Source organism: Scyliorhinus torazame, chromosome 15 (genome assembly GCF_047496885.1).
Source record: "Scyliorhinus torazame isolate Kashiwa2021f chromosome 15, sScyTor2.1, whole genome shotgun sequence".
Lineage (NCBI taxonomy): Eukaryota > Metazoa > Chordata > Chondrichthyes > Carcharhiniformes > Scyliorhinidae > Scyliorhinus > Scyliorhinus torazame.
In genome coordinates this window covers 162698461-162721422 of record NC_092721.1, presented here as the reverse complement: position 1 = coordinate 162721422, position 22962 = coordinate 162698461, and the positions used below count along the sequence as shown (strand labels likewise).

Below are 22962 nucleotides of genomic sequence, written 5' to 3'. Positions count from 1 at the left end.
AGCCTCAGCTTTGAGATCATCTGCGAAATTCTCCCGAAACGGCGCGATGTCCGCCGACTGGCACCCAAAACGGCGCCAATCAGACGGGCATCGCACCGCCCCAAAGGTGCGGAATGCTTCGCATCTTTGGGGGCCGAGCCCCAACATTGAGGGGCTAGGCCGACGCCGGAGGAATTTCCGCCCCGCCAGCTGGCGGAAACGGCCTTTGTTGCCCCGCCAGCTGGCGCGGAAATGACATCTCGGGGCGGCGCATGCGCGGGAGCGTCAGCGGCCGCTGACAGTTTCCCACGCATGTGCAGTGGAGGGAGTCTCTTCCGCCTCCGCCCTGGTGGAGACCGTGGCGGAGGCGGAAGGGAAAGAGTGCCCCCACAGCACAGGCCCGCCCGCGGATCGGTGGGCCCCGATCGCGGGCCAGGCCACCGTGGGGGCACCCCCCGGTGCCAGATCGCCCCGCGCCCCCCCCAGGAGCCCGGAGCCCGCCCACACCGCCTTGACCCGCCGTTCAAAAGGTGGTTTAATCCACGCCGGCGGGACAGGCAATTTATCGGCGGGGGGGCCCGCCAACCGGCGCGGCGCGATTCCCGCCCCCGCGGAATCTCCGTGCCGGAGACTTCGGCAACCAGCGGGGGTGGGATTCACGCCAGCCCCCAGCGATTCTCCGACCCGGCGGGGGTTCGGAGAATGTCGCCCCATATCATTTTCACAGGGAGCATGGTTTGGGATTCAATACTGAGGCTATATAAAAAGCCACGTCAAACTACTGAGTAAACAAACAGGTAAGGCTCTGCATTACTGTTTTACAACACTCATTCCATCAACACAGTCAGCCGGTGTGATAAGCTCCACAGGAAAGCATTAAGTTACAAATGTGAAATTATTAAAATCAGTTTAGTTTTGCAATAGGAAGGAAAGCCATCACTTTACTTGTTCATCTATTTGCATGTGTTAACATTTAGATATAATGGCATAATATGTTTGCTATCAACCTTTCTGACATTTTGTCTTGCTGATCTCAAAACAATTGGAAACCGTATTAACAAATGTGCTTATCTGATTGTTTTAACACTTGCAGTGTCTTGAAATATTTGTGCACCTTTGTTTAGAAATAAGGATCTGTTACAAAGTTAGATTTATTTCTAAAGCAATCTTTTCAACTCATTTGCAATGTTCAATGGGAATATATATTATAAAATCATCAGGTGTAATTCAGATTTTCAAGAGTTTATTTCTTGATTAAATATTATAAAGCTAAATTATTTACTCAGATAAAAGAGCAATTTGTTGTAATGGGAGGTGCGTGATGAAAGTCTACAGCAAGATTACTACAATTGTGAAAGATGTTATATGATTTACCATAAAAAATACACTCTATAAATTGCCAACTAGATTAAGTAGTTTCAGAAACATTACAAATCTTTCTCGGTGTCTTTAATATGCTTTATGTAGATGGGAAGTACCTGAAATAAAACTTATTAACTTTCTCCCAATTATGATCTGCAACAAACCTCATTTCACAGATTGGAAGACATACAGTCAAACTACAAATCTTAATTAATGTCCCAACACTGCTGAAAACTCATTACTGCATATTCTAGCACCTAAAACAGCTAATTATTAGTTCTGGCATTTATATTTCTTCCACTCTTTCATAGCTCTTATTTTGGTTGCGGGAAGTTTGACAAGTAAGCTCTAATCATCCTTCACGTGACATGCTTTTTACAAAAAAGCATAACATTAAGTGACAGTTCTTCTTTTCAAAGGCTACTTACTATTGTTAGGGTTGTCTCCAATGATGTGATGTCGGCCACTCCAGTACCATAGCAAAAGCGTGGCATCACGAGAACCTGACACAATGTAACAATCTCCACCAATATAGGACTCGGATCTGGCCAAGCATGTGACCACATCCCAGTGTCCAAACACGATTTGTGTCAATTTCCCTGAAAATAATGATAAAGTCAGGTTTTATTGTAATGTTAGTGTAAGAATATGGATAATGTAGCTGCACTATATTATACTTTGGCTCAACCCTTTCTAGAATCTTTGCTGATAAACATGGACATCTATATCAAATTTTGGATATATTTCACTGTTGCACTACTGCCATCAAAAACCTTGGAAAACTTGGATACTTTTCAACAGTAATTATTCATAAAACTTCCGATAAAGTAAAATTAGCTGCAATATTAAAATATTTTAAAAATGAGCTAAGTTTTTCTTTGAATTAAATAGGCATGCACATTTAGTGGGACAGTGCATTTTTGTACTAACAAGCAGCAAGCACCTCAAAGTGGAATCTCATGCACAACTGTGTTTTTGATTCAGCTGCATTGCTGTGGGAAGGCTCCAAATGCAGATCAGATAGGATATACAACACAGAAACAGATCATTCAGCCCAACCTGTTCGTGTTAACATTTGTGCTCCATTTGATCCTCTGCCTGCCTTTCCTTGCCTAGTTCTATTAGCACAACCCTCTATTACCTTTGCTTTTTTATCTACCCTTCCCTTAAATGCACCTATACGATTCACCTCAACCACCAACTTACCTCTCTTGTTAAAGAAGCTTCTTCAGACTTCTCTTTTTGATTTTTTGATGATTGTCTTTAATTGATGGCCACTAATCTTGGTCTTCCCCACAAGTGGAAATGTTCTATATATGTTTACTCAACAAAACCTTTCATAATTTTAAAGACTTTTATTAAGTCAACCTCAGCTGTCTCTTTTAAGAGAAAAGAGATTCATTCTTTCCTGAAAGATATATCCCTGGATTTCTGGTATCACCTTTATAAATACTTTTTGCACCCTTTCCAACACTTCAATATCTTTATCTAGTTTCTCTGCTATTTACACTCATCTGTCCCCCTCTTGTTCAAACCTGTTGTCATCACCCCTTTCTCAAAAAAATCAAACCATTACCCCTCAATTGCTGCCTCATCTCCAACCTTTCTTTCCTCGCTAAAGTCCCTGAACTTGTCGTTTCCTCCCACATCCGTGTCCACCTTTCCTGAAACTCCATGTTTGATTTCCTCCAATCAAATTTCTGTCCCTGCCACAGTATTGAAATAGCTCTTATCAAAGTCACAAAGGACATCCTACATGACTGTGACGAAGGTAAGCTATCCCTCCTTGTCCTTCTCGACACAACTGCAGCCTTTGACATGGCTGGTCACACAATCCTTCTCCAACATCTCTCCAAAGGTACAAAAACAAATTGTTGTTGCAAGTTGTCAGATGACGAGAAGGTCAAGCTCAACTGTGATATCCTTCACGGTCAAATACACTGACAACAGTCTTTCTCTCAGCTCTTAGATGAAAAATGGTGACTGAGGTTTTTGCAGAGAGATGATAACAGAAATAAGGCAAAAAGAATAACACATTGATCACTTTTGGGAAGCCAAATTGAGATGAATCCTTTATACCATTAATAATTAAATGGTAAAAGTATTACATATAAATAGAATATGCTGAGAAAGCATAAATGCCAGTTAGCATCTTAAAAGAGTTTTATGAATTAACTTTTCAGTTAGAACTCAACAGAAATGATTAATTAGCATTCCTTGCTAGAATTACTTTTGATTTATGTTTTCATTTGCCAATTGTTTTCACCTTCTTTTTGCAGCTTATTATAAAAGCACCATTTCAATTGAAAACTAGTAGGGAGTATAGCTAAATCTTAAAATGGTTACATTAAGAGTATCAGCATATTTTAGTGTCAATATTTAGATTTAAATAACGTGTGACCTGGATAGATCAAGGCTTGGATTAGTATTCCCATTTGCAAAGAAATCTGGTGCTGGATTCTCCGTTGGCGGGATCCTCTGTTTTGCCGGCAACGCACTCACGCCCGCGGATTTCCCGACGGCGTGGGGGTGCCCACAATGGGAAACCCCATTGGCCGGCTGGCGGGACGGAGAATCTCGCTGCCGGTGGGGGCGTACCGCACCAGAAAACGGGTGTAGCGGAATGGAGAATCCCACCCCTGATGTTTATGCTATTTTATCAAAAAACTATATTTGGCTATTTTTAGCTGGAAGCCGAGAATAATTATCATAAATGTCTCTAGAGTGCGCTGGTACATTACAAGGAGGCACAATGAAGAGATGGATGGGTTGACCCTATATCACATGCATGACTATGTTGAAATTAATACCATTGGTTGCTCTAATTTTCAAACTACAATCCTTAATTTCTAGAAGTCACTTGGTACTGTCACATACCTGTTTCTGTTGAATACACTCGGAAACTCTTATCCCAGAATCCACAAACGAGGATGTATCGATTATCTGCTGTCACAACAAAGCAGTGTGCGTTAATCTGAATGCTCTGATCCACAAGGTCCGTGATCTGCCTCTTGTTCACACCAGCATTATTGGCTGTGAGGAGAAAACAAAGAAAAACAATTCTGAGTTCATGCTGATCTCAAACACAAAGCACCTCAGATGCTTCTCAGTAAACAGACAATCTTCACCTTGATTATCTGCTTAATCTGGGCAAAAGTTTCACAAATATGAATTTAAAAGCTTGCGGTTGAGACAGGCTTTTATCTCCGTGATGTGTACAATCATTTGGTCCTCCCAGTAAATCAGGCTGGTCTGGCTTTTGTTTTACACTGATTTATCGGCGAGGTTTTTTTAATCTCCTTCACAGAGGTTTTAAAAACAGTGAACTGAGGCACTCATGACAGAAGAAAAACAACTTGACATGCAAGGCCAAACTTCGGTGCTTTTTAAATGAAAATAAAGGAAGAGTAGTAGCCCACATCTACAAGACAGTTTGATTTAGTAACCTCTCAGTAGAACAATCATTCTGGGAGCTAAAGAAAACATGTCTTTCTATTGAGAGAGGCCTTGGAGTGACAGAAGCAGAGATACAAATACGAAGTTAAAACCCAGTAACCATATGTCATGAGCCTAACAATGTTAGGAAACCCACTGATACTTAAGATTGATGGTGATCAGGGGTAACAAACCACATCTATGGAGTCCTTGGATTCAGCTTCCTTTATATTAAACATTGGAATGAAAGAACAACATATTCTCATTTTTGTGGAACTTAACAGATAAGATTTAGTTCGTAAACAGTGAGCTAGATTTGCGTCTTCACTGTCTGCAGGGTAATCTGGTGGGGAAGATCGTCCACTCTTTATAAAACTCACTGGATCTTCATTCCAATAATTTCAGTGGGATGAATATTGGTTTGGTACTACAATGGGTGGATGGTCCACTCTGTCAGATTACTATACAAGTGGTAAAGATAAAAATCAAGTTCAATTCATTGAAAGACATTTACCTTATAAATGTTTTCATCTCTTAATCAAAAATTTAACTACATCTGAATGCTATGCCAGTTACTTAACCTAAAATAGGAAACACTTTCCTTGTTCACCAATATTTTCCTTAATCATACCTACGCTAGAGAATTATGTCTTTTTGTACACAAATTGTAAAATTGGGATTTTCCAGTCAAAGAATGAATTATGTACATGGATATAACCAAACCTGTTGTTTACTTTGTGTCCTATATGGTCCAATACCAACTCTTCTGAAATTATGACTTTGGAAGGAAATGCAATACAGAACAGGAAAATCTTTAGCAAGGTAAAAGTTCTTCAAAAATTTGCAAACAGTTAAAACGTTTGCTTGTAAGGAACAACATTATAAATCTATTATCCCCTCCATCCCTCAGACCAGTTTTCGCCGAGATCGGAAATATGAAGATTACTGGTGTAATTTTAACGTAAGCTGCCGAGTGGAAAACGAACAGGACCAGATCAGACCTGCTTCACACTCCAATGTAGAAAGTAAAATTGGATGCAGTGTAAGCTGTGTAGCTAATCCAATCCAGTCACTATTCCACTAGGTGGGTTAGGTTAAAATCAGTACAGGAATGGAAACTCTGGGTCCAGAAATTCATTACAGGTATAAAAGTAATAAGAAGTGTGTACATCTTTGATACTACTTTTTTCCCCATTCATTCTCAGGAAATGGATGTTGCTGTCAAGGCCATCATTTAATACCCATTCCTAGCAGCCCTTAAAAAGATGGTGCCGGGCCTTCTTCAATGCGGTGAAGGTGCTCCCACAATGCTACTAGGTGTAAGTGCACACAGTACAAAAGAGCTTGATGCAAGGTTGGAGGCAGTGCAAAGGCGTATGAGGAGAATGACAGAGGCACAGGATAAAAAAGCATGAGGAGAGCGCTGGTGCCCTGTGTGTGTGGCTTCAAAACATGCTGACTGCTTTCTGAGACATCTGAAGGAACCAGTTAGTGACTGTTTGGTGAGTATTTTTTCTTGTTTCCCTTTTCACACTCAGGCAATTTATTAATAATTGTAAGGTTTAATAACAGTAATATTATTATTAGGTGTGACTGTGAGTGATTCAGGTAAGGGGATCGAGAAGATAGAAATGGAGGCGCCATTGCAATTCTGCAACAGGTTTGAGGTTCTTGCAGTTTATGTGCAGGGACTGCAATGTAGATGAAGATACTGACCAAGACACCATGATACTGGAAGCTATTCATGGAGGGTAAGCAGGGGTATTTGGTGGCAAATATGTTGTGGCAGTAGAGGACAATATTGTCAGGGGAAAGATGCAGTTCTCCGTAGCCAAGAGAGTCCAAAAGACTGTGTTGCTTGCCCCGTGCCAGTGTTCAATGTTCATCTGCATAGGGCTGGAGAGGAGCTTGCATTGAGGGGAGGCATCCAGTTGTCATGGTCAATGTGGCTGTAGATAAGACTAGTTCTCCTGAGGGTATGAGTAACTGGAGGCTAAGTTACAAAGAAAAAACTCAAAAACATCTGGATTTTACCTGAGCCAAGAGCAAATTAGTGTACAGTAAATGAGATGAGAGATTGAACACGTGGCTCAGATACTTGTGGGAGAAATGGATTCCACTCATGGACACTGGCATCAGTGCTGGGCTAATGAGAGCTGTCCCATTGGGAAGGTCTTCTCCTGAACTGCCCAGCATCAGTGTTCTGGCAAGTCATACAATTAGGACAATAGAGGGAGGGCTTTAAACTCAAGAGTGGGAGGAAGAGATCATGTGAGGGGAGATATGGAAATTAAAGGGAAACAACAAGGTAATAGAGCAGGCTAGTGATTTGAGAAATTATAACCAGGGAGGGCCAGAGCATACAAACTTGAGAGTGCACCAGCAGATTAAGCCAGAGTAAAAAGGCAGAGTAAAAGACTCTGTAACAGAATGCGCGTATTTATAACAAAATGGATGAACTGTTAGCACAAGTAAATACATATGTCCTGGCTACCTTTACAGAGAGGTGGCAGCAAGGTGATCAAAACTGAATATTCAAGAGTTCTTGACATTTCAGAAGTACAGGCGGTGGGGTAACTCTGTTAATTAAGGATGTCATTAGTACAATAGTGAGAAATGACCTTTAATTCTAAAGATCAAGATGTAGGGGCCGATTTTCCAATTACAATACATCCGGCGCAAATCCCGTTACATTGGGAAAATCTGGCATGAGGCCCAAAACGGGATTTGTGCCGTGTGCAAATCAGTTTGCTATCTTCATGCTGGCGTGATCCGGATCTCGCCCAGAAAGGGACAGAACCTGATTAGCATGCTTTGAATTACTTGTAATCTCATTAGCGAGATTAAAGTCAGATGTTCTGGCCTCAAAGAATCTTCCCGCCAACCAGCAGAATGTCACATTGGCTCCAATTACTCGTGGTCTTTAAAATCGGGGAACAGACACCATGGACTCCGAGGGGGAGGAAGTAGGTGAGTAGCCCTCTTCACTTAGTGCCAAGGTGCATCAGGGTAAAGGAACCACTGGCCAGATGATGTGGGGGGACTGTTCAAGGGAGCTGAGGGTTGGGGTTTCAGGGTGCACTTGAGGAGGTCAGGTCAGAGGTCTTCCATGGGATGGGGGCACTGGGTCTGTGAAATCTTGAAGCTCGCTTTCTTTCATGTTTAACACCCCTTTAAGGTGCACAACACAGCTGCAGCCTGTCTATCCTCAAATCCTTTCACAGGACAGAGCCATTCTGCAGCTTGTTTCAGAGAAGCATTTCACACGTTGATGTTTCAATAGGCTCTGTGGTTTCACTGTTGCAGTATGCCTGCTTTTATCCATTTGTACTTGCATATTTATATTCTCCATTAGCTTTTAACAAACTCTGTGGTTTAGCCAGCTGTTGTCTGCTTCATAGGACTTGTGAGGATTGTTTGTTTACATTGCATTTCACACCCCATTAAAATTCAAGCGCTTCCATCATTGCACACCATTATGACAGAGCTCTGTGGTTTGCTTGTGAAGTTTTTTTTTCCATCCATGCAGCTGGTCTCAGAAATTTGAGTGATGACCTTCTTGCAGCCGCTGTTGAATTTTCCGGCTGAGCTCCAGGGAGCTGAGCAGAACCTCCCAGATTTTAGTTCCCAGTGGCCTGAGGGATGGGGGCTCCTTATTTGAGCGGAAGGGAGTAATAAGTCTGTAGGTTGCCATCCTAAGGGGCTGGTTGCATGCAAGCCAGAGAGAGAAGGTGGGCCAGTAATGTTCTGGGCCGGGGGGGGGGGGGTGCTGATGGGATGCACTGTACGTCATGTAGTGGTTGGCCAGGTGTATTAGTTGTGAAGGAATGACAGCAACAAGATTGTGTGAGAATCCACAGTGCCTATTCATGTTGTCCTTCTTTGTCTCGGTGTTCTTGTGCCTTCGCACATTCCTGTGAGTCATGTTCATTCAACCAATTGGCCATCAACATTTATCCTTTACCACTCTCAGCTGCCCTCATTCTCCAAGTCAGGGATATGTGTTGAATCCTTAGGTGTCAATGGTTGAAGGTTGGATGCCGGAAATCAGGAGGGAGAGGCTAGCGCCTTACAGCAATGACCACCTGACTGCATTGGGAGATCCAGGAGCCCTCAAGGTTCACATGAGCACCCATGTGCCACAACACATGTTGAATTCGACTGCTGCTTATATGAAAGGAGGCAACAACCAGATGGGAGCATGTTGAGGATTTTAAAAAGGTATGGACAGTTACCATGGCTGTTGTAGTGACGATGTGTTATAGACTGTAGTTAATACAGATGGCGCTGGCCACCGGAAGACAGTGCAGGCTTGTCAGCCTCCAGGATAAGGAGGACAAAGGGGTATTGAGATGGATTGAGGGTCGCAGGATGGATGTGCTAAATGACTGTCTCTCTCTCTCCTTCTCACCTTCCTCCTAGATTATTGAGTTGTATCGAGTTAGAGCCAGTGGAGCTGCCAGTCATCCTGATTACTGTTTTGGAGACCGACTCCGACAACGCCAACCCAGGCTGGAGCCTGCACCAGAATAACAGGGAGCCGCTGGTCAGGCTCAAATCCTGGCCACCCATCATGCCAAGGAGAGGGGCAGAAGACAACGGAGAAGGAGACCCTGGGTGTACAGGACTCACATGTCCTTCAACGAGCTGTCGGACACCACATTCCTCTGGTTGACCAAGGAGACAGTCACATATGCCACGTCTTTGCAGACCAGGCATTTCATGAAGGAGGAGGACAGCTGCTCCCAGCAGCCGGGAAACTCATGGCATCCCTGGACGTTATCACTACTGGGTCATTTCAGGGCTCGGGTATTGACTTGTAGGGCATTTCTCAATCCTCAGCCCACAAGTGAACCCAAGAGGTGATGAATGCTCTATATGCCCGGGCCTCCAACTACATCCATTCGACTTAGACTCGGCCCACTAGGCCGGGTCTGCAGGATTCACCACCATCGCTGGGATGCCTCAGGGGGCCATTAATGGCACATAGGTCGCCTTAAGAGCACTGCGATGTCAGGAAGTGCCTTCATCAACCAATAGAGGTTCCACTCCCTGAACGTCTAACTCATATGCAACCACCGCCTCAAAATCATGCACATGTATGCACGCTACCCAGGTCATGGGTCCCGGGGGAAGGGGGCGGGGTCTCTGGTAGAGGGGGGCAGGCAGTGCATTTTGAGGGGGGGGCTCAGATGGTGTACTGCTTCCACCTTACCATTCACTCGCTCACTCATGCACCAACTTATCCATTCACTAACTCACTGAAAGACTTGGACCTTTAAAAACATACCTGAATACAGAAGCTACTGTCGTGAAAAGGGGTTGTGTCCTTGCTTTGCCCCTCTTTTCATGCACTGAATGATCTTCTCTGTGGATGCCTGCGAGCCTTGCACTGCGAATGTGCCCAGGTGGCATTGCCAGCTGGCATGGGCACTGCCAGGTTGGCACTTCCGGGGACTCTCCCATAGTGTGTTCAGACTGAGGGGGGAAGGGGCGATCGTATAGGGGACCTCGGATCACTATTTAAAAATGGCATCCCGATCTCTCGCTGCACTGGGGAGTTCTGGTGAGCGGAGCTTCCCACTGTAGAAAACGAGGCTATGTGCAGCCTTGGCCGCATGTTCCCCGTTCAGGCTCCTTGTATAATGCGAGTTGCATTGAATAGCCATGTGTTTCTCGAAGCTGCAAATGCCGGGAAACACACAGCTAAATGCGCTCGCTATGGGACTTTGTTTCCATTTAGGTGAATCACGGCATAAGTTTTTCCCCATTAAATTCAAAAAAACGCTTGTAAAATCAAATAATATTTAAGGGGTTAATTAGAAATAACACAATTGTGCCACTTGAATAAGAATTATTCTAATTTCGAAATTAAATTACTTTTGCACCAAGATTATAAATGTTAAAATGGGTAATTTAGTTGTTATTGCTATAACAAAACTGTAAGCTGAATAAGTATTTTTATGCTAATATTAACCAAGAACTCGTAAAGGATTTATCTTTACTTTCTACGTAATTACTGAAATAGTCTTTAAACAATTGCCCTTAACTGTATTTACCAATTAATGGATCCATTTCAATCGGCAAATGATGGGCCTGTTCCAGGGAGTATCCTGGAGCTCCCCTCAGACCTGCAGAGAGATAATAAATATAAATGTCTCACAAATGACAGAATTAATGTAATGAACTTTTAAAATATAACCTTTTTAGGTATTCTACTTATAGTTTTAAAGGTAGGTTGTGGGCAAAATTGTATCTGGTTCCAAGCTGTGGAATTTGCTTTGTGAACCCCTTTATCTCCCAACGTGTTTCTTAAAGTATCTCTTCGACCAAGGTCCTGATCACCCACTGTAATATTCTTTGGATCAGTGAGCATTATACCTTTATCAAGCATGCTGTGGCATTTAACTACATGAGAGACAGTACATAGTTGTTGCTGGGTCTACTGAACTGACTGATGGACAATGTATTTCAAATTTGTTGATGTGAAATGTTTGCAAAACAGAACATGATGTTAGTTTATATATTTCATTGGTTGTCTGTGCACCAGGGTGAAAAGTGTCACATGGCCCAGAAAACATTTAAATTAAGACAAAGTAGCGTCACCTTTTTCAATGTAGTAAGTAACTAAACATGTACCAGAAAATGGGGGTAGATTTTTTACTTCATTGACGGTGAGGTAATCTGGAAATTGGATCACATTCCCTTTATAGAACCCACCTGTTTTTCATTCGATTGAAATCAATCAAATTCGAATTTGACCCTCCAGATTACATCCCAGATAGTGAAACCCAAGTCTACCTCATGGTCCCTTGCCAGTGCTGAATTTTATGATCTTGGCCATTGCAACAATATTGGCATTGAAATTTTCCTAATTTTTTCTGGGCTATGGAGCAGAAACTTGAACCAGAACTCTCCCTTCCGATCAGTATCTAATTATGTTTGTTGTGTGGGCATTAGATGAAGCTTGGAGTGGTTTTAGTTATCTTGTACAATAATGTCTAGGGTAAAACTTAAAAATAGTTTTTCGGGGAAGATTCCAGTCGTGTGCAGCACTAGGATGAGAGAATAAAAGAGCCAAGGCACAGAAGTTATTTTGTATATGTTTACTATCCTTCTTCAAAGAATTTTATGTTAAACATGCCTTAAACCCTTATTGACGGAAGAGGAGGAGGGGCTGGCTATTACAAAAAGTTGTAAAGTTAATCACGACATAATATACAAGGCAAACATATTGCTTATATTACTTCCTAAAAATCAAAAGCTTTCAGATCGATATATTTAATATTTCTTTAACCTGTTTACCAACTATTCAGATATTTTCAACTTGACACACTGTAGTATTTTTATAGATGAATGGATATTCGATAAATATAATTTATATTTCTTACAGCATTATTAACAGCCATGCACCACATTTCTAAAAGATAACTCTGATAGTCTTTAGAAAGGATTAACTATATATGAAAAACAACTACTATATCACATGCAAAGTTCAAGGGGAGAAAATGTCCTAACATTAATTACAGTAAGAAGTCTTACAACACCAGGTTAAAGTCCAACAGGTTTGTTTCAAATCACTAGCTTTCGGAGCACTGCTCCTTCCTCAAATGAATGAAGAGGTAGGTTCCAGAAACATATATATAGACAAAATCAAACATGCGAGACGAAACTTTGAATGCGTGCATTTGCAGGTAATTAAGTCTTTACAGATCCAGAGAGAGGGGTAATCCCAGGTTAAATAGCTGTGAATTGTCCCAAGCCAGGACAGTTGGTAGGATTTTGCAAGCCCAGGCAGCCCACCCCCCACCATCTGGCCTGGGTTTGCGAAATCCTTCTCTCTGGATCTGTAAAGACTTAATTACCTGCAAATGCATGCATTCAAAGTATCGTCTTGCATCTTTGACTTTGTCTATACATATGCTTCTGGAACCTACCTCTTCATTCACCTGAGGAAGGAGCTGTGCTCTGAAAGCTAGTGATTCGGAACAAACCTGTTGGACTTTAACCTGGTGTTGTAAGACTTCTTACTGTGCTCACCCCAGTCCAATGCCGGCATCTCCACATCATAACATTAATTAAGCTGCATACCACTGTATTTTACCAGGACACACAATTGCCTTAAAAGACGATAAAGATCAATAGCCAATTAAGATGAAGGATATGTTCCCAGAATCAAAAAGAACAGTAATTATTTTTGGAACTAATTTAAACAATTAATTTTACTATTAATTTATTTAAACAAATAACATCTTAGTTTATAAATTAAAGAGGTGGTGAGCACCAATATTTGTTGTAACTGTTAATATCATAAACTGCACTTTTCTGCAGATTTGTGTGATCTGAAAAATGTTTATTTGCAGAGTGATCAAGTCATAGCTGTTACTTTTGTAGCTGTTTCACAAATATCTTGAACATTAGGGGCGAAAGTCACATAAAGATTGTAAAACAAGCAGTCAGAAATGTGCAACAATTTAAATTTAAGGCAACTATAAAATTAAATTAAGAGAGAGGTGCAGAATATAATAGTATATATTTTGCATTGCAACTCAAAAAGTGTACAGCAGAAATGCTACAGCAGAGATACTGGAACTATGGCCTGCAGTCCATAAAAATGTGATCTGTGAATAAAGTACTCTAATAATCTATAATAATACCTATAACAGTACTGCTGCCCATTCAAATTCTTGTTTTAGCACATGAAAACATGCAATAATCTGGAGAAACAGGAAGAAATTCATTGCAATTTTAAGGAAAAATGAATGATCATTGAGTATTTTGAGCCCTCATAAGTTTTTGTATCCCATAATACTACATTTTAATGATTACAGGGTACTTTGAATAGGATATGTAATTCTTGAAACAAAGTTTTTCAGAATTATATATACATTTTTAAAAATACTAGGTTCACATATTGAATTTTAGTTGTACTGGTAATTTGGAGAGATTTGATTTCAGTGTGGATCAACAATTTATATCATCCCAGTCTATAGCACAAAATGTATGCTCACTTATTTAATGCACCACCAATAATCTACTGCCTTTATTTTGACATCTCATTGCACCAAGTAGTAAGAATATTGAAAATAAGAATGAGCACAAAATAACAAAATTCCATGTCATGAATGTTAAAAAGATTCTTTTCACTTACCGACAGTGTTATGCCACCTATTCACTGCAAACAGTCTGCTGCAGGTCACAGTGACCACGGCAGGGGTGCTTAGATGAGGCAGCGTGTTGGCTGCCACATGGGTAACAGGGGAGTTGGATGGAAATTTTAGCACCATTATAACATCTTGCTGCATCTGATCCTTAAACATGAGTGGGCTCTGTGGAAGGAAACACTGTTGAGTAGAAACAAAGAGGAGAAAACAGAAGAGGTAGAAGGGAAAACACAATTAATGTGGAGGTCTGGAAAAACAGGGAAAAAACAGTAGGCAAAGTATTTACGTGCATCAGGAAAATATGCTGCTACTTTGACAAAACAAACAGCACCCATATATAGGAGACTAGAACGGGACCATACAATGGGATAGGGGTGAAGGGATCCAAGAGGAGCTGGAATCATCAGGTACCACAGAAGGGGTTTCATGTATCAGAAGCATTCAGCACAAAAAACACATCTGTTCATTCTATCACTGAAAAACACAAAAATCTATTGGAAAGAGCATTCAGCCACAACGGCTAAATGAGAATATTTTCAGTAAATCATCTGATGTGAAGTTCTAAATAATTTGATAAACAGCAAAGTATTAAGAATAAATACATTATTATTTTATTCAAATCTAAGGCGCTACATTGGCACCTTCTGTTCAAACACCGTGAATAAAGCATAGTAACTGAGTGAAATGCTGTGCAGCTAAAAGTCTGTCACTCTAACAGTGCACACTCACCATACCTTCACTATAAGCATGCTGAAAGGGCTAGAAATTATAGCCAAGACCTGGAAATGCCAGATGCTCACCTTATATCAGGATTATGGGATGGCCTGTGGAGCAGAATCTCCACCTACCCCAAACTAGGCATTTGGCATCGGAGAAGCCCAGGACTCCTGTATCAGGAGTTTGTATTTCCCTACAACTTCGTATAATCATTGGTAAAATGTAGGTGCACACAAAAGGATGCTCTCTCATAGATTTTCAGATCCCATAATGCTAAATTTTAACAATTTGAATAGAATATGCATTACTTGAAACAAAAACTCTACAGAAATCAAATACATGTCTTTAAATATATTGACCAGGCCTTTTGCCTTTCTCTCCTTCTGCTTGGTAAATATGACTTTGCCGACCTCTAATTTTCCTCCAGACATCATCAACCACTTTACTTTTCTGCTGGCTATTATCCCAACTATTATGCTAAATACATTGGATATGAACTAATGATAATGTAGATATTGTTTTAATTTCAGCAGTAAAATAAAATTAGAAACAGTTTCAGTTTTTTGATTGGCTATGTTTTAAATGGCAGTTGGAACATCATTATAATGAATGAGAATTTAAATGTTAATTAAATATCCTTCCATTTCCCTTGAGGATGGAGAAAAAAATAGGGGTAAAATGATTTGAAAACGAATTGTTCAAATCAGACATGTGGGGCGTCATTCTCCGACCCCCCGCCGGGTCGGAGAATGGCCGTTGGCCGCCGTGAATCCCGCCCCCGCCGAAGTCTCCGCTCCCGGAGATTGGGCGGGGGCGGGAATCCGGCCGCGCCGGTTGGCGGGACCCCCCGCTGGATTCTCCGGCCCAGATGGGCTGAAGTCCCGCCCAGGAATTGCCTGTCCCGCCGACGTAAATCAAACCTGGTATTTACCGGCGGGACCAGGCGGCGTGGGTGGGCTCCGGGGTTCTGGGGGGGGGCGCGGGGCGATCTGACCCCGGGGGGTGCCCCCACGGTGGCCTGGCCCGCGATCGGGGCCCACCGATCCGCGGGCGGGCCTGTGCCGTGGGGGCACTCTTTCCCTTCCGCCTCCGCCACTGCCTCCACCATGGCGGAGGCGGAAGAGACTCTCCCCACTGCGCATGCGCGGGAAACTGACAGCGGCCGCTGACGCTCCAGCGCATGCACCGGGAAACTGACAGCGGCCGCTGACGCTCCCGCGCATGTGCCGCATTTCCGCGCCAGCTGGCGGGGAAACAAACGCCATTTCCGCCAGCTGGCGGGGCGGAAATCCCTCCGGCGTCGGCCTAGCCCCTCAATGTTGGGGCTAGGCCACCAAAGATGCGGAGCCTTCCGCACCTTTGGGCCGGCGCGATGCCCGTCTGATTGGCGCCGGCTTTGGCGCCAGTCGGCGGACATCCCGCCGTTGGGGGAGAATTTCGCCCCTGGGGCGTCATTCTCCGACCCCCCACCGGGTCGGAGAATGGCCGTTGGCCGCCGTGAATCCCGCCCCCGCCGAAGTCTCCGCTCCCGGAGATTGGGCGGGGGCGGGAATCCGGCCGCGCCGGTTGGCGGGACCCCCCTCTGGATTCTCCGGCCCAGATGGGCCGAAGTCCCGCCCAGGAATTGCCTGTCCCGCCGATGTAAATCAAACCTGGTATTTACCGGCGGGACCAGGCGGCGTGGGCGGGCTCCGGGGTCCTGGGGGGGCGCGGGGCGATCTGACCCCGGGGGGTGCCCCCACGGTGGCCTGGCCCGCGATCGGGGCCCACCGATCCGCAGGCGGGCCTGTGCCGTGGGGGCACTCTTTCCCTTCCGCCTCCGCTACGGCCTCCACCATGGCGGAGGCGGAAGAGACTCTCCCCACTGCGCATGCGCGGTAAACTGACAGCGGCCGCTGACGCTCCCGTGCATGCGCTGGGAAACTGACAGCGGCCGCTGACGCTCCCGCGCATGCGCCGCATTTCTGCGCCAGCTGGCGGGGAAACAAACGCCATTTCCGCCAGCTGGCGGGGCGGAAATCCCTCCGGCGTCGGCCTAGCCCCTCAATGTTGGGGCTAGGCCGCCAAAGATGCGGAGCCTTCCGCACCTTTGGGCCGGCGCGATGCCCGTCTGATTGGCGCCGGCTTTGGCGCCAGTCGGCGGACATCCCGCCGTTGGGGGAGAATTTCGCCCCTGGGGCGTCATTCTCCGACCCCCCACCGGGTCGGAGAATGGCCGTTGGCCGCCGTGAATCCCGCCCCCGCCGAAGTCTCCGCTCCCGGAGATTGGGCGGGGGCGGGAATCCGGCCGCGCCGGTTGGCGGGACCCCCCTCTGGATTCTCTGGCCCAGATGGGCCAAAGTCCCGCCCAGGAATTGCCTGTCCCGCCGACGTAAATCAAACCTGGTATTTACCGGCGGGACCAGGCGGCGTGGGCGGGCTCCGGGGTCCTGGGGGGGGCGCGGGGCGATCTGACCCCGGGGGGTGCCCCCACGGTGGCCTGGCCCGCGATCGGGGCCCACCGATCCGCAGGCGGGCCTGTGCCGTGGGGGCACTCTTTCCCTTCCGCCTCCGCTACGGCCTCCACCATGGCGGAGGCGGAAGTGACTCTCCCCACTGCGCATGCGCGGGAAACTGACAGCGGCCGCTGACGCTCCCGTGCATGCGCTGGGAAACTGACAGCGGCCGCTGACGCTCCCGCGCATGCGCCGCATTTCTGCGCCAGCTGGCGGGGAAACAAACGCCATTTCCGCCAGCTGGCGGGGCGGAAATCCCTCCGGCGTCGGCCTAGCCCCTCAATGTTGGGGCTAGGCCGCCAAAGATGCGGAGCCTTCCACACCTTTGGGCCGGCGCGATGCCCGTCTGATTGGCGCCGGCTTTGGCACCAGTCGGCGGACATCCCGCCGTTGGGGGAGAATTTCGCCCCTAATCTATATGTACGGTACAAAGCAAAGAATTTATAGTGACATTCCTCCTGCAGGAGGGCTTTGGGTCTGCAGTATTGTAACTTAGACTATTAGGTCAGCACTGCAAACAGTAAATCTATGTCACAAAAACAAAAAACACTGGACAATCTCAGCAGGTCTGCTAGCATCGATGGAGAGAGAAGGGAGCGAACAGTTCGTGTCTGGATGACTCTTTGACAAAGCAATAAATCTATGTACTTGTTGTTTCTTAGAAATCACAAGGACAACCAGAAGACAGCTGTAACTACTTGCAAAATTCAGGTTCTAGTACATGTACACACTCAAAACCACACTAACAGACCGTCTACGGTGTTCTTACCATCATCTTATGGGAAGACCACGCAGTGTGTTTTAAGGACAGGATATTAAACTACATAATGTATAAGGTATTTTTCTGCTTAAGTGAAACTGTGGGCAGGATTTTCCAGACCTTCCTGCCAGCTGGATCTTCCAGTCCTGCTGAAGGCGACCCCTCGTGGCAGGTTCCCCAGTGGCAGGACGGGCGAGCCCCGCAAAATGTGGTACACATCGGCAGGACCAAAAGATTCTGCTGGCGGCCAATGAGGAGCCACCTCCACCACCAGAAAACATGCTGTGGTTGTTGTGGGGGGGGAGGGGGGAAGGTGGAACACCCCCCAGATCGGCCACTTCAAATTTAGAAAGTCTAATTTATGTTACCTAAACATAAACAGGGGCTGGTTTAGCACAGTGGGCTAAGATAGCTGGCTTGTAATGCAGAACCACCAGCTGCGTGAGCTCAATTCCCATTCCAGCCTCCCCGAACAGGCGTCGGAATATGGCGACTAGGGGCTTTTCACAGTCACTTCATTGAAGCCTACTTGTGACAATAAGTTATTATTATTATCAATAAACTGTGAATAAGATCAGGATATAATTACTCCTCAGGGCATAGATCTCACTCTGACTTACTTTCTCTAAGTGTCAATGCGAAAGTTAATCTGTCAATATAAACATGCGAAGGTTGATTTTTAAGCTCAGGCAGGAACATGGCCATAGTGAATAACTGGCCCTTTCAGGAGTAATGGCAAGGAAGCACAGTCAATTATAATGCTCTGCCTCAATAAAAAAGGTAAAGTCGCATAATCCCAGATGACCATAGGCAGCTTTCCGCTTTGAGGGGGGAGAGCTGATTGATTTAACCTGAGGATCACCACACCTCAGGCGAGGGGCAAGGTTGTGAAGGCAAAGGCTTCATGAATAACCTCAGCCGGTACGGGAATTGAAGTCACGTTGCCAGCATCACGAACCTGCTGTCTAGCCAAGTGAACTAAACCGGCCCCCATGGCAGTGCTTCAAAAGCATGCTGCTAGCTGACATCCGAGAAAGATCTAAAAAAAACGCCTGAAAATGGCTGCCCAACAGTTGATGTTGCGTGGCCATCAGGAATAAAACGGACTCCTAGGATAAGAATTTTTCAGGAGGGGTTCCAGTGATAATCAGGGTCAGGGGAGTGTCAGTAAAGCTAAAGTACGAAGTCTTACAACACCAGGTTAAAGTCCAACAGGTTTGTTTCGATGTCACTAGCTTTCGGAGCGCTGCTCCTTCCTCAGGTGAAGCTAAAGGCAGGAAAGGGCCAATGTTTGCTGGAGGAAGGTACCTGTTCTTCATAGTGCACAAGGAATCAAATGTATTTGTAAAAATAATTACATCTCTGGACTTCTTTTGGCCTTAAAACCATTTCCTGACAGTTGTGATCTGGCAGTGCATCTATCGGGCAACAATGCTCATGCTTCAAGTTAATATTGCCGTAGGGACCATGTGACATTGCCAGAGCCCAATTGTCTATTTGAGGAAGGACTTTGATAGCTTCAGGTGCAATTTAAAATTCAAATTGGGGCAAGAAGTCAACAGGTGGGTCTTACTCTCCATTTTGCTCATCCACTTGGAGCCTGTGTCAGATGGGCAAGAGGAAGTTGACATTTCCCACTTGGGCTCATGTATTAATGAAGATATTATCAATTGTTGGGTGACTTTTGTACATTTTCCCCCCCTTTTTTTAAGTTGTAACAAAAATTTGCGATGACATTTGAAATGTGATGGGGATGGGTGTCGATATTATTTGCTGATGTCCCACGGTTTTGCTCATTTGAGAATCTTTTTTGTAAATACGACAAGAGAATGGCATTTATTGCTGTCTTTCAGGGTTATATTATCTGTTTTGTTTTGTCTGAGACTATAGTCATTTATTTTCTACAGAATTCTTTTTTACATTTGACGTTTTTATTACAGCAATTAGGAAGAACTATTTTGTTTGTTCTTAAATATTTTTAAATATTGTACCCCTTTGTATTTCTATCTCCTCTGCATTGTGCATCTATCCTGCTCTACTATTTTAACTCTTATTAATATCTATTACTACTCCCTTTTCTATTTACTCTCGATTTGTCTTGACTTTTATCCTTTATATTTCACTCTCTTCCATCACTTTTATTATTAATCTTATTAATACTGTAAATCTTTAATACTGTTAACTTAGATTCTCAGTGACTGTTTAGCAAACGTAGTCCCTAGATATCTTTCTCCCCTCGTCATGTATATTCCTTTGCCATCTCCCTCTCGTAATTGTCCCTCTCTACAGTTTCTCACTGACCCTCAAGCATGTGATCAGTACCTATTTCCACCCATTTGGTGTTTTCTTGGTTTGCTTACTATTTGCCTCCTTCCTGTTCATCCATTATCACAGATTAGATCACCAGTTTTAGTCTTACAGTAACCTGTGTGATAACTCCCACTCCATGTTGTCAGGATGGGGAGGGGGAAGAAAAGAAATGCTTACTTTTCAATGGTGGTAAGTCAGAGAAGTGCAGGTCTGAAAATAATTAATTAAAATGAATGGATACTAAATTATGTGCGATGCATTAACTTTCAAAACTGAATTAGAGACATCGCACTCTTGTTCAAAGATAAACCTCAGTGCAAATTCAAAATATCTACTCTGATGCTTTATTTGTTAAATGAGGTATCTGAAGCATTCTGGGCTGTTCCTAATTTGGGGATGGGTGATGAAGTTTACTGTAGTTTTAATTGTAAAAATGGTTTTGTGGCAACAACCAGATATGATTGTTCAATATTTTTCTACTTTGTAGAATTGTGCCATCCTTGTCTGTTACAACCCGGCATTTTGTTTTCACACCAGGCGTAGTTCAGGTAAAGCAGATTCCAAACACATTATTTCTCACCAGGTGCATGGCAGAGCTTCGAGGTGGATGTGGCTCAATAAGCAACTGAGATGGCATTTGTCCAAGGTTCTGTATGTGCGCTTCCATGGCCTGAGGGAGAAAAGAAAGATTGTCATGATCAATATGCATCAAAGTGAAGGGTCAATGTTCTGTTTGACAATGCAAGCACATCCGAGCTCAGCTAAGATTTCTGGAAATTCATAGCAAATGTGCTTCCCTTGCAGTCTGTAAAATTAAGCTAAATGTTAGTTGTGGTCAATACATTTTTCTGCAACATGCTGAGATTAATTATTCCTTTATTTTTTTCATATTCACTCTTACAGGTTAAAGTTCAATAAAAATGTTAATTGATGACAACATGCGTGAAGATTATAGTATTAATATCATATCGATGCTTTAAAGTGAAATACCTTTGCAAAATCTGATGTAAGGAGAAATGTATAGGGATCTCTAACGAAATAAGGCTCTGGGATCTTTAAAAAAAGACAAAATGGTCACAGGCCAGGAAGCAATTATCGTTTGAAAAAATGCAGTGAAGAATTGGAAATTATTTAATTGCTCATTAAAAAGAATTCTGACATCTTTCTGCAACAAAAATAGTTACCTCATCTATAGCATTCATGTGTTTTGAAGAAACCGGGAGTCATTTTATTTTTCCATTTCAGAATGACCACCTCGTTAGCTACATATTCTGCATGAGGGTAGTGTTTAGATAATTGCAGCACTCTAATTCTCATCTAAACCAAACTGACTGACAGAAAGAGATTCTCTTGTGTAATGAATTAAATGTTACATAAACTACCAATTATGCCCGACCGTGGAAAATCAGGAAATAGCTGGTTTCACAGAGGAGACAAGTCAGTCAGCAGTGCATAGATGAAAAGCCATAGTCTGTCAAGCAAGAGGAAAATTCCTTCCAGCTATTTTTATTACCAAGAGCAGAGGTAGCCAGAAATTTGTTCCTTTTCTATAGAAGGTCTAATTAGAGCAAATGGGATTAAAAAGCATTACAGCCTCTATATGCTTTGATAAAACAGGAAAACTAATACCAACAGCTCAGTTGAGTTTTTTAAAAGGGTGGAAGTAAAGTATTGACAAAAAAAACCTATAATTTTTTCTGATTATATCAACTATTACTCTTAAATTGATGAAACTGTAATCAGGCCTCAAAGTTTAAAGTGACTATGGGTGCGGGGTGGTCTGTTGAAGGAAATAAATGTGCATACTGTAAAAACAAATGACTGGACATGGGTTCAAGACATATCCCAATGCTTTAGAAGTTACTCTTTTCTCTTAAGGCCAAAATATTCAATTCATTTCCATGTAATTTAGTTTTCACTACATTGGGAGATCCCTTGATAATGGCCATATTGTTTTCAATGTCATATAACTTTAGCATCCTCAAAATAATCTTGTAAATTACAGAAAATCTAGGTACGTCAATAATGCAAATACTGTATGTTACAACCTAGTTATGATAATATGAATTGGTTAGGCCTGATGCTGGAACCTTAAGTTTCCAGCATTTTACCTTTTGCTGAGGAGTTAAGAACAAATATTGCACTCACCATATGGTGAATGCACACGATGTAAAACAGGTTTTTGCTTTCCCATATTTGCCAAAACATAATGGGCTTGGAGGTACCCATTTTTAGATTCTATGAGGGCTCTTAAAGCTCCAAAATTACATCCAAAGCACTCACACAATTGTGTCCGGTGGACACCATTGATGTAAGCTTTAGCGCACACTCAGTTAACATCCATCGATAGTATAAAGAGCAGGCAGATCATCATGTCAATCTCCATGCAATGCTAATTTGACAATATCACTGCTATTTTGGAGTTCAACCTTCTAGCAAATGCACTCTCAATCTAATGTAGCGGAGCATGCTTTTATATGAACATGAGAAACAGAGGCAGGATTAGACCATTCAGTCCTTCATGCATGCTCTACCATTTAATATCATGGATGATCAGTTCATGGCCTCAACTCCAATTTTCTGCCTTCCCCCTTACCTATCAATTCCATTGTAGATCAAAGATCTGTATAATTCAGTTTTGAATATAATCAATGAACAACCTCCATTGCCCACTGGGGTAGAGAATTCTAAAGATTCATGACCCTCTGAGAGAAGAAATTCCTCCACACCTCCATCGTAA

At 43.5% G+C, this 22962-nt stretch overlaps 1 protein-coding gene across 3 annotated transcripts in view; it reads right to left on the bottom strand.

Moving 5' to 3' along the window:
* Positions 1–22962, bottom strand: part of nbeaa (neurobeachin a) — a 1435335-nt gene that overhangs the window by 42171 nt on the left and 1370202 nt on the right. For 2 of the 3 annotated variants that reach the window (XM_072477016.1, XM_072477017.1), the window contains exons 25-29: positions 20803–20892; positions 13928–14120; positions 10836–10907; positions 4219–4374; positions 1770–1940 (exon numbers count right to left, since the gene is read on the bottom strand). In XM_072477016.1, the coding sequence (XP_072333117.1) occupies positions 1770–1940; positions 4219–4374; positions 10836–10907; positions 13928–14120; positions 20803–20892 (682 nt within the window). Of the gene's footprint in view, positions 1–1769; positions 1941–4218; positions 4375–10835; positions 10908–13927; positions 14121–20802; positions 20893–21212; positions 21276–22962 lie in introns of all 3 variants that reach the window. The other variant, XM_072477018.1, reaches the window with a different exon arrangement.